The sequence below is a fragment of the Cydia amplana genome, chromosome 24, assembly GCF_948474715.1.
Source record: "Cydia amplana chromosome 24, ilCydAmpl1.1, whole genome shotgun sequence".
In the NCBI taxonomy this organism is placed as follows: domain Eukaryota; kingdom Metazoa; phylum Arthropoda; class Insecta; order Lepidoptera; family Tortricidae; genus Cydia; species Cydia amplana.
The window spans coordinates 2636209-2649519 of NC_086092.1; the positions used below are offsets into that span (position 1 = coordinate 2636209).

At 36.4% G+C, this 13311-nt stretch overlaps 1 protein-coding gene across 1 annotated transcript in view; it reads left to right on the forward strand.

Annotated features, from left to right (window-relative positions):
- Positions 1 to 13311, forward strand: part of LOC134659171 (uncharacterized) — an 83635-nt gene that overhangs the window by 42860 nt on the left and 27464 nt on the right. The window contains exon 2 of the mRNA XM_063514803.1: positions 11076 to 12496. Coding sequence (XP_063370873.1) covers positions 11076 to 12496 — 1421 coding nt within the window. The remainder of the gene's footprint in view (positions 1 to 11075; positions 12497 to 13311) is intronic.

Sequence of the window (13311 nt, forward strand, 5' to 3'; positions counted from 1 at the left end):
CCTGACTGGTAGAGAATTCCATTTGGCAAAACGTCGTATGTGTCGTGCAATAAAGTGAAAATAGAGAAATAAATAATAATAAAAAACAATGTAATTATGTTTCAATCAGAGTATTTAATTCAGAATAAGTACCTACTTAGAAACTACAAGCACCAAAACATTTAGCCACAGATTGGAGTTAGGCTGGCAACAGCTTCGATTCAATACACATAAATGTTTCGCACAGTAGGAACCATGATTTTATCATTCGCCGCTGTAATTAGCTCTTGAAGGTATCACAGCAAGCTCGCTGACACCAGTAGAAGGTCATAATTCCAACATATTTACATTTAAACGGACTGCCGCTCCTTTTGTGACAACATATTCTTCAGCATACCGCGTCTTCTGTCATGTCTCCATAAACTCAAACGTCTTTTTTTCTGATGATAGTGTAAATTTTGGATACCTATCTGCGTATAAAATCAGCATTGCAGTTTTGTTTCAGACAATATTTCTTCTCGTGTCATCTGTGGAGAATAAGCGTCAATGGTTTTTTTCTTCAAAGCGTTGCCGAATTTCAGAATATATGTTCAGCCATCAATCAATTCTGCGTATGGAGTGATCCATACTCTCATAGTTCTCATGTTCTTTATTTGTTTGTTTTCTTCCTATATAGGTTACACGATGAATTTTTAAATTATTATTACATTATACTTTTAGCCTGACAATAAAAATCTAGCATGTCGCCGATTTGACATCGCTGATTTTTTTTCTATTTAAAATGCGAAACTACATAAAGGTTACATATTTATATATCGTTTGTCAAAGGACTGTCTCATTTCAAACATAGACAGAGATAAATATACTATCTTTGTCTTACTCTAGTACTAGCACCCAAAAGAAAAGCATGAGTATAGTTTGTATTGTTCTTATTTAATGACAAATTGGTTTGACCAACTATACTTACAGTCCGTTAACTCTCAGAATGAACTTCGTTTTTGCGGGTAAAATCGGACGTAGTCGCGTAATAGAAAATGACAGCGTCGTACTGCACATTTAGTTGCAATCCAACACTAAAACTATACAGGATGGTCTATACCACGACATCCAAAAATTTTTTTATATTCCTCATATCGTGGGCTATTAGAATATACCCTATGTACCTATACTATAGTACACCAAACGAACACCAAAAATTGGAAAAAGGAAATTTTATATGGATTACTTATGTAGTAGAACATTTTTTGCTACGGGCCACCGTTCAAGAGTTATTTACGATAAACTCTAAAAAGGGACCTTAACACCATAATAACATCATAATTTGACAGAGTCGCCGGTCAAAGGAACCGAGGTAGAAACTTCCCAAATTATAGATGGTCAACCAAATCTTGTCAGTAAAAAAAGGCGAGAAATTCAAATTTTCTATGAGACGATATCCCTTCGCGCCTACATTTTTCAAATTTGCCGCCTTTTTCTACTGTCAAGATCTGGCTGACCAAGTATAGTAATCTGATAGCCCACGTAGTGAAGAATCTAAGAAAAATTTTTGGACATCGAGGTTTGTACCACCTTGTATAGAGTAGTTAATACCACCATAACTAGTAGGTAAGTAAATATTCATATTAAATTATGTGACTTTTAAGTACTTACTGTATATTTACAAATTAAATTTAAAATTATTGTTTTAATTTATTCTTTTATTTTAAAGTAATTTTGAATTAAAACTAGAGATAAAATAAACAACACAAACTATAAAATATACATACTTGTCTACAAAAAAAAAAATGTGACTGTTATTACCACTCTATATAATTTCAGCCAGAAGTAGTAAATGACGGTTGTGAATGACGTCACAACGTTCTGCTTTCAAATTCTGATTCTATTTTATATAGAATATGACAAAAAGTCAAATAGCAATATAGTCATCAACCAAATATTAAGCATAACGTCATTAAATTAGGGCTTATTTTACATTGAGACAATAGGTATCCCTAACTTTTTGCGGTAAGCTTAAAACTTTTTGTGAGTGAGTAAGAAAGCAGAACAGCAGTATATCACCTTCGCGTGTTACCGCCGATACCCGATGTAAGTATCTTTCTAAAATCCGAAGGTCATTAGAGTTAACGGACTGTAGATAATATGTTGCGCTAGCTTCGACCCGCGACTTCATCTGCGTGGAAATATAATGATGATGATGATGATTTATAAATAATAATTAGGTCCTTCGCGTCGTAGCGCAAAAATAATCAAATTTTCGTTCCCCTTTAAAACCCCTAAGTAATATTTAAAAAACACGAAAAAAAAGAAAGAAAAATGTTTATAGGGTTGTATGTCATAAACCGAGCGCAAAAATATTAAAATGTTCATTCCTCTGCAAGAAATCCCTAATTAATATTTAAAAAAAAAAAACACAAAAAAGAAAAAAAATAACAAAAAAAAAATTGTAATGCTGTATCTCCTAAACCGTGCGTCGTAGCGCAAAAATAATCAAATTTTCGTTCCCCTTTGAAATCCGTAAGTAATATTTAAAAACACGAAAAACAAAAAAAAAAATAAAAAAAAAGAAAGAAAAATGTTTATGGGTTGTATCTCCTAAACCGTGCGTCGTAGCGCAAAAATAATAAAATGTTCATTCCTCTGTAAGAAACCCCTAATTAATATTAAAAAAAACACAAAAAAGAAATAAAAATAAAACAATAAAAAACTTTATAATGCATCTCCTAAACCGTGCGCCGTAGCGCAAAAATAATCAAATTCTCGTTCCCCTCTGAAATCCCTAAGTAATGTTTAAAAAACACGAAAAACAAAAAAATTATAAAAAAAAAGAAAGAAAAAGGTTTTTATGGGTTGTATCTCCTAAACCGTGTGTCGTAGCGTAAAAATAATAAAAATGTTCATTCCTCTGTAAGAAACCCCTAATTAATATAAAAAAATTAAAAAAAAAAGAAAAAAAAAGAAAAAAAATTATAATGCTGTATCTCCTAAACTGTACGTCGTAGCGCAAAAATAATCAAATTTTCGTTCCCCTTGATTTGAGGCCCGGGGAAGGACATAATTATTATCATCATCATATTTCCACGCAGATGAAGTCGTGGGTCGAAGCTAGCGCACCATATTATCTAATTATAGTTGGTCAAACCAATTTGTCATTAAATAAGAACAATACAAACTATACTCATCCTTTTCTTTTGGGTGCTAGTACTAGAGTAAGACAAAGATAGTATGATTATCTCTGTCTATGTTTGAAATGAGACAGTCCTTTGACAAACTATATATAAATAAACTTTTTGTAGTTTCGCATTTTAAATAGAAAAAATCAGCGTTGTCAAATCGGCGACATGCTAGATTTTTATTGTCAGGCTAAAAGTATAATGTAATAATAATTTAAAAATTCATCGTGTAACCTATATAAGAAGAAAACAAACAAATAAAGAACATGAGAACTATGAGAGTATGGATCACTCCATACGCAGAAGTGATTGATGGCTGAACATATATTCTGAAATTCGGCAACGCTTTGAAGAAAAAATCCATTGACGCCTATTCTCCACAGATGACACGAGAAGAAATATTGTCTGTAACAAAACTGCAATGCTGATTTTATACGCAGATAGGTATCCAAAATTTACACTATCATCAGAAAATAGACGTTTGAGTTTATTGAGACATGACAGAAGACGCGGTATGCTGAAGAATATGTTGTCACGAAAGGAGCGGCAGTCCGTTTAAATCTTGTTTAAATGTAAATATGTTGGAATTATGACCTTCTACTGGTGTCAGCGAGCTTGCCGTGATACCTTCACGAGCTAATCACAGCGGCGAATGATAAAATCATGGTTCCTACTGTGCGAAACATTTATGTGTATTGAATCGAAGCTGTTGCCGGCCTAACTCCAATCTGTGGCTAAATGTTTTGGTGCTTGTAGTTTCTAAGTAGGTACTTTTTCTGAATTAAATACTCTGATTGAAACATAATTACATTGTTTTTTATTATTATTTATTTCTCTATTTTCACTTTATTGCACGACACATAGGACGTTTTGCCAAATGGAATTCTCTACCAGTCAGGCGTAAGGCAAACAGAGATTGGTATTGGTATGTAGGATATAAAAGCGACCGTATGTCGAACAGCTAATCTGGTTGCTGGCAGTATACATCTTTCGTGCAGGTATATTATACTGTTAAATCGTACCTATGCTAAAAAAGTGACGAACTCAGAAAGTGACGAACTCAGAAAGTGACGTCCTCAGAAAGTGGCGTTCTCATAAAGTGACATACTCAGAAAGTGACGTCCTCAGAAAGTGTCGTACTCAGAATGTGACGATCTCAGAAAGTGACAAAGTCAGAAAGTGACGAACTCAGAATGTGACGATCTCAGAAAGTGACAAAGTTAGAAAGTGACGAACTCAGAATGTGACGTCCTAAGAAAGTGACATACTCCGCCTGAACCGGTATTCCAAGTGACAATAACAGTCAGCCCTGGCGGCCCTAATGGATTAGAAAGTGTTTAACTGGACTGCATGCTCTAAGTCAGTTCTTCATATAATCAGGGTCGCACTACTCGCTAACCACCTACGAAGGAAAATAATATGTTAAAGTACACATAACATAGAAACTAAACGAAGACCTTAATAGGTACGTTAAGCTAACCTAACCATAGATCATAGATTTTATTTTATTTACGGATAAGTATAGTGTGTCAAAGGTCTGTTTGATTTCAAACATAGACAGAGAGAATCATACTATCTTTGTCTTACACTAGTACTAGCACCCAAAAGAAAAGGATGAGTATAGTTTCTTTTGTTCCTATTTACTGACAAAATTTGGTTGACCCAGTATAGAAAAATTAAAATTAAAAAATATTTGTTTTTGCCCTTACCGGTATTCGAAACTAGAACTGTCACTAGGGCCACTGCATAGGAGAGACTAGGGAGTAGATCATAACGATTACGGCTATCGATAGTACAATTTTTATACCAATTAAATCATTCAGAAACGTCTAAACTAATTGTCTTATAGATATTGGTCTTCATAAATTATAAACAAGACAAAAAAGTCACTGACAGCAGTAAAAAAGCAGTAACAATTAACAATAACATTATAGAACATTACAGACCAGGGATGTTGCGAATATCCGCATCCGCATCCGCAACCGCGGAACTTTCGCATTATTTTCAACATCCGCATCCGCATAAAATCGATGCGGAGTTTAATGCGGATGCGGATGTGGAACAGGTCGGTACAGGAACGTCTTAGCATCGGCGTAAGTGCTAGACTGCTAGGTAATTTAGTCATTAGCCAAAAAACCTATTAGAAATGAGCAGTCAAGCGTGAGTGGGACTTTGTACGGAACCATTGGAACGCGAGTCCGACTCGCACTTGGCCGGTTTTTTGAAATAAAAATTACTAAAATGTAATATTTGACGTTTTTTATGTACCTATCTTGACATCCGCGGATGTCAAAAAATTGGCATCCGCAACATCCCTGTTACAGACGATCTCAAATGCGAAAGTCTGACCCCAAATGCTTTGTCACTCAACAATATCATCATTGACGCCCTACTCGCCCAGACAACGCTCAAATGTTCAGAAAGCAATTATCGTGTTAAGGTGCGAGGACACTGCTGCTTCAAAAACGGTGACTGTACGGAATCGCAGTGACGCATCGTAAACGTACCGTTTTTTTGCGTGCCGTCCACACCGCTGCTCAAAATACGCTGACGGTGACGTGCCGTAAACTTTACCATTTTACTAGGGTAAAATCATAAACTGAAATAGTTGCCATATATTAGAGAAAAAGTGACGAAGCCCTCCAGTGGTGAAGGCTGGATTCGAACCGGCGTCTTTCTTTCCACTAAATCTGGCCTTCACCACTGGAGGGCTTCGTCACTTTTTCTTTAATATATGGCATCTATTTCAGTTTATAATTTATATATAGTAGTTAAAAAAACACAAATCAAAATATTTAATAAAATAATTTGATTTGTTCCCAAAGTTGTGTAGGATAAGGCCCTTCTCTCACGAGGCTACTCTCAAGCGATTTGTGTTTCGTACACGTATCCTACGCGTCACTTTTGAGTACCCGCCATATTTATTTCCTACGTTTCGCACACGACGAGACGCGTCGACGACGCGTTTGATATCAGTCGCACGCTACTGTCTTGCTGGTCGCACGCGACTCGAGTCGTATACGCGTTGTATACTCAAGATGGCGGCGGAACAAGTTTTTAATATAAATTTCGTTCAAGAGGTGGAAAATAACCATGTTTATATAATTATAAGCTGCCTGATTATGTGAGAAAAGATGTGACAGAAAAGGCGTTGAGATTGGAAAGAAAATCAATTTGACAGGTCAGGAATTATATTTTTATTTCAATTAAATGTATACACAATAATTGGGCGAATAAAGAATTGAGAATAGAGAAGAAGATTGTCTTCATCGCTGGAGTCACTAGACATTGTCGTTCGAATGTTGTTCAGCAAATGATACAAAATAGTCTCATTTGCGTAGCACCGTGTGCGGAAACGAGTAGCATACCAGTAGGCGATCATGGTTTGCATCTCAGTCGCGTAGCTTTTGAATAGTCTCGTGAGAGAAGGGCCTAATGGCTCCTCTACACGATGGGCCAACGCCGGCCAATCCAAGGGACGCAGCCATGCGGTAGAATGAGATAGCAATATCACTTGTTCCCTCTAACGCATAAATGCGTCCCTTGGAGTGGCCGGCGTTGGCCCATCGTGTAGAGGAGCCATAAAATTTACGGCATTTAGGACGCGTCACTGCCATTCCGCAAGCGATAAAAACGGTACGCTTACGGTGCGTCACTGCGATTCCGTACCGTCAGCGGTGTGGACGGTGTGATCGCACCTTTAAATGGCAATACGGTCCATCGCGTTGCCAAACCATTGCGCCATCATCTATTGTTATCCGTAAACCTTATTGCGAAGACATAAGGCTCATCTATGGTCAGTAGCTGTAATAATACGATATGCTAAGTACATATGTCTGTAATAATAGCATAGTGTGTGATCGCGTGCGATGGGGCCATTTGTCTGGGCAACGGGGTATTGTTGTAGTGATGTGTATGTATATCGATAGATGTATGACCTTAAACTCTTTGAAGTGTTATAGACAGAAGATACGTAAGGACCTAAGGACGGGCAGCGGAAGTTGTGAATTATTACTATGTACGCCTTAGCTGGGTATTCCTATAGGTGGGAGTAAAAAATATTATAAAAATAATAAGATTTCATTCTGTAACTTCATGTTATAATACCAGCTTTTGTAACACATTAAAAAAAATTAAAGTTATTTGTATTTGTAAACAGCGTCCTAGGATGGTAATAAGAATTGACAACTGACAGTAAACGGTTTGTGATTGGTTAGGATGAGTTTTTCCTTTAATATAAAATTTAGGATGAGTTGCCTAAAGGTTTTTTGTTGTTAATTTTTAGGGGAAAAACGATAATCTTACCTATGTTAGGTATACCTTTTTATACGTATGTACCTTTTTAGGGTTCCGTAGTTATACGTTATTACGCGTTAGTTAAGGCACCAAATTACGTGCTTATATAATTATGTTGTAGTTAGTTATGCCTAAGATAATCTTATGGTCCGTCTACCATACCATTTGAAATCCGATATTGTTAACACAAAAATTATATTCTTTAAAACCAATGTCTACAAAGAAATTTGTATGAAAACATTACTTTAAAAAAATCGATATCGATACAACAGACATCGACTATCGATGACGTCCCATAAATCACTCACATCCCTACTCCTATCGTCACCCGACTAATCGCTTCATTGGCTTACTGTTACTTATCCCGTCATTCGACTATGAACCTTAAATTATTCGCATAAAGTCTATTTTACTAGAACGTGATATTCGTTGATCCCAAATGTTGCGTATAAAGTCATTCGATTATCAACTTTAAATGATTTGCATAAAGTCTATTTTACTAGTACATGAGAATCGTTGATCTCATCTGTTTTTGTTCCTGTCACCATCATTTGGAATTGGGTGTTGTAAATTAATATGAACTCTAGTCCGTCGAAATAAAATCCATTTGATTTTGTCAGAATGAGAATTACCTATAGAATTGCCATAGGGATGCTAGTGTGTGGTGGCCCTTAAACTTTTAGCGCTATGGATCCGCGGACCACCGTTCAACGGCCACTGATCTACTCGATAGTATTTCACAGTAAATCACGTCATGTTACAAGCCCATAATAAAAAAGCAAAAGATATGACCTAATCAAATTAACCGGTAGAAAGCAAGGCGAATTTAACGGCCCGCCGCACAATCGATTATGGAGCAGGAATCGATTGATCATAGATTGCGCAAAACTTCCTATTATGCAAGATGAACACGACAGATCGGTGTTAAGAATGGATGTGTGTCTTAAAGCTAGTATAGAATTGTAACACGCATGTGCCTGTAAGAACCGGGTGCGTATCATAATGAATACGCACTTTTGGTATAATTTCAGTTTACAAACGTTCAAAACGTATACTAATCTTATGTATAATGCACTAAATCTATATTTTCAATTAGTATAACATAAAAATAATATAACATACAATATACATATCGCTGTTTGGTATAACATACAAATAAACGAATAACATTTAATGTAACTTTCATTACGCATAAAAATTAAAATAAAATACCATCTCATATAAGTACCTACAGGCCACAGGTGACCCTCGCGCAGGCAGCTTTCTCGCGCAAAGATTGGCCATAGCAATCCAGCGCGGGAACGTTGCCTGCGTGATGGGCACCTTACCAAAGGCGCAAAATTTTGATAGGTATTTTTAATTTTTTAGCTTTAGTATTAGTTGTACTTAATTCTAGTTTTATATTCATTTTATAACACTTATTGTGCAATAAATGAGTTTTATTCAGTACCTACCTACGCTTTTTCCCCGAGGTTTTCACGGAGGTCACACTAAATCAATAGGTAGGTTAGGTTCGTTAGGTAGCTTCAGATGCCCGAAGGGCAAAGAGCCCAGAAATAGGAGCCCCGCGAAGCGGGGCTCCGTCTAGTTTAGTTGTGAAGGAAATTTTTTTTTTAAACAGTGCGGTGAGACCCATGGTAGAAATAAGAAGAAACTGCTACCAGAAAAGTGGGTTAGGTTAGAACTGTAACCCCCCCCAAAGAAAAAGAAACTTCAATCTGAAATTTGTTTTGTATATTATTTCAACGTTATACCTTTTTATACTTATCATAAACGATATTATATGTAAAGTTCATTATACATAATAAAATTATAGAATTCATTGTTATACGTATCGCACGTTATACTTATTGCACGTTATGCCATTCAAAATTATACTAATTGAATTTATATATTCTGAGCAATATATTATAGGTTTGTATACGTTCTATTACTTACCCGTAAGAACCAAAACTCACGTAACATACGAAATGCGCAGAAATTAATAACACATGACTAGCTCCGCTACTACTATTCAAAGTCCATTCCAATGATTCCATGCGACATTTCTCAAGTAGAGTCTGTGCGGAATGAGAAGAGTCGTGGAGTGTATGGGGCCCAATACTTTCCACGATTCTTCTCTTTCCGAACAGACTCTATACTTGTATTATGCAGAAAACTTAGTACTAAGTAGAAATATGTAGGTACATAAATTAATTTTGAATATCGCTTAAGTTCAAACGCAAATCAACTGAGCTTTGGGGACCAAAACCCAAGTAAAAAAATATTTTCGCAGCATACCCGTCTGACCAAATTGGTCTAATCCAAAGTGCTCCATAAAATATAAACTGGTTTTATAATTGCACCCCAAATTGGGCACTTGACCCCGTACGGGGCATTGCTTCGTTTTATTAATTGGTACATTGTATGTAGTTCGGACATTTCAATTACAATCAGTGGACGTGTCTGATTTATTTGCAGGCAGCTTCATTTGTTTAAAAACTCACGACACTATTAGGAGGCCTAACCGAGATGACAATCATTTGCAGAAAACGAAACGAAACGCTATGCAGATAGCGTTTCGTTCCGTTTGTCTGCGAATGATTGTCATCGTAGGCTCGCAGCCGGGCTAGCACATGATTGGCGCGACAGTATCTCGTGGCGAGATAGACTACCCGTCCTTCTTTTATTAATATAGAAAGGGGCGGTTAGTCTATCTCGCCGCGAGATACTGTTACGCCAATCATGTGCTAGGCCTACAGGAGTCCCAGTCCCAGGGGTACGTTCAAAAACAAGTGACACATTTATTTGATAAATAGTAAGAGTATATGTAAGATTATAGAAATTATTAGCAATTTTCTGTGTTCAACTGTTCATAGATTTCCTTAATTTCTGTTGTAATCAAAGGCTTATTTACTCAAAAAACTAAAATGGCAATTTTGTTCGGGTTTCCAGCATATTATCTAAGATTATTAGATTATTACGCAATGAATAAGCATTCAAATAGCTAGATTAACGTTTTGTAGTCATGTGTGTTTTAATTATACTTTAACAATTTTGTGTGTAAGTATGTTTTTGTTTTTTTTTTGTGATGTATGCTTTGTCTGTATTTTTTAAGCTTTTCTTAATCTAATTTTTAAAGTTGGCAGCAATGTTTGTGAATTAAAAAAAAACTACTTTTTTATGGACTTGAGGGCGGTGTAAAAAACTACTTTATACGTAGTAAATTGTATTTTAATGCGTTTCGTTTCACATAGTTTTCAACTAGGTATTGTTATCTAGATGTACTTAACAAAAAGAACAATAGACAGCTTGTATAGAAAACATGTGAACCGATCATTCTCACAGTAAAACACTTTCGTTTTTTAACCATTTATATCTTAGTAAAGAAAGTTAAGTGCAGAGAGAGTAAATGTTTTATTTAATCATAATTAACAGTTCATAATTACTGTAAATTGGGCTTTATGGGCTAAGAAATAGCACTTACTTATAATCCGATAAAAATATTACAAATAGGTATTAGGAAGAATTTAATCATTGTTCAGGCTTACTGTATTAAAAATGTTTAAACATAATGGTAATGGGGATTATATGCTTACATGGTTAAATTGCTTAACTGTAGTATATCTAATCTATTATTTTTTCTTCCAGCGACTTACCAGATGAAGAGGACAAGAAATCCCCCGTCCTGCTCTTAGGCGTGAACAAAATATCAGATTCACCGTTCGTTCGTCGACGATCCACCGAACCTCACACGACTGGCTCCATCCGGTTCTTCAGACCACCCAAGTCAAAGTACACCCGCGGTCTCCATGGAGACGAAAGACTGGAGAAGATCAGGCAAGACCTTCAGACACACAAACAAAGACCAGATAGGTACATTCCAGACAAACATGAAGTGTCTTTAGAGCCCGAAGACAAAAACTGTCTCAGACTCAGCTGCGTCGGAAATTGTATCTGTGATAGAAAGAGATCATCCAACCGAGGCTCTTTCTCTTTCCATCGGCCCGACCGAACTTCGGAAAGCTTTACCACTGAGAGGAAAGACTCAGAGAGCGATATCGAGTTTAAATATACCGAGCACATTCCTGATACCGAACCTTGTACGAGTAAACAAAATTCCTACAATATCACTCCTAAATCGACTGAACGCCGACATTTCCTGCTCGCAAATCTCAATGAGCGATTTCGGAAGACTCTCAGCTTGGATTCTCGCAAGATAGAAACCAATCGAGTGCCGCTGAGTCTGCCGAAGGAAACTCGGCCTAAATCCCTTGTGAACACTAGTAATATTTGCGTGCAGCAATTTAAAACCGGCGATCCATTCGCGAATACCAATTTTGATAAGACTAATAACCAACCTAAGAAGAAGCGGAAATCGTTTTTCTCCCTAGACGCATTCTTTGATAAAAAATCTGACACGTCATCCGTGGATGACTACTGCTCCTCTAAATATAAACGTTTTGAGTTGGAAAGCGACGACTCACCGCTCTTCAGGCGTGATCTCTCCAAAAATCGCGAGAAAACACCAGACCTTCTCAATCTCCCTGTAATCATCGACTCAGTTCGGAAAAAGCAATCAGATACTAAAAGACAGTTGGAGAAATTAGAAAGCCATTTCTATAGGAGTTTAAACAAACAAACGGTTATAGACGCGGTCCCTAAAGACGCGACCGACGTACAAGGGCCCAGCGGACATACCAATCACATATATGTCGACGATGACGACGTAGAATACATTGAGCCGATACGCAGCAACTTTACCAGTCAAAGCACGCTTATTCTAGATAAAAATCTAACTGGAGATCTCACTTTAAAGCCTGATTCTATTCTAACTATTAACACAGATGAAACTGACATAAAACTGCCTAGTTCGACCGTTTCTCCTAAGTCTAATGAGGTTAGGATTATTGATAATGATCTGGACAGCATAGGTGCTTATGAAGTGGAGGTGAAGGAATCTGACTTGCTTAAAGCCTGTGCTAAGGAACTGACTGTTAAAGTCATGGACAAATCCGTGGACTCGATCGGTAGTTGCTCGCTGGACGTGGACGCTAGCACAGACTTCTCAGGTAAATTTTAGCTAAATGTTGTGCAAGCATGTTTTCTCATCAATGTTTTATCATAATTATCTATCTTCAGTTTCGTCGATATTCTCTCTTATTCGCACCTATATCATATTTAATCATATGTATTTTTTCTTGTCATTTTATATTATCGTTAATAAATGTAAACTTATCATTTTCATTTGAATCTGTGTTTTCTTTATTACCTTTTATTTCTGTGAATGTTGAATTATGTGTTGTTTGCTATAGTTGTTCTATTTTTTCTTGTGTTTTATTGAAGACATCTACTGTGTATGTACTTAGAATGGCTACGTCATTAAGTTTCACTCATTATTTCATATGCAAATATTTTTACACGTTAATAAGAATTAAGGTACAGTCAGACTCCGTGATTGTTACGCCATTTAGGGTTCTAGCACTTCTAGCTAAATAGGACATCCGTAGCGCAAGTATGGAACAACCAATTTAGCTAGGAACCTAAATGGCGTAACAATCCCGAGTGGTGGCTGGTACTATTATACTTATTTTACTCTTTGAAATTAATAGTGTAGAATGTAGTTAAATATAAAAGAAAAGCGAAAACTTAATTTAAAAGTTAAATACGTTCCGTTTCTATTACAGGCTATGAACATTTTATTTTTATCCCATTCGTTTTGTATGGTAGGTATAGAAGCCTAGAAGGTATTTTACAGTACATATGGGGCTACTTTTCCGCACTAGTGCGTAAAATTGCACTTTTCGTGCGTATGTCGAAACTTTAAAGTGCCATATGTACTGTAAAACGTTGTTCGATACACGTGCGAATAGGTAATTCGCAACTC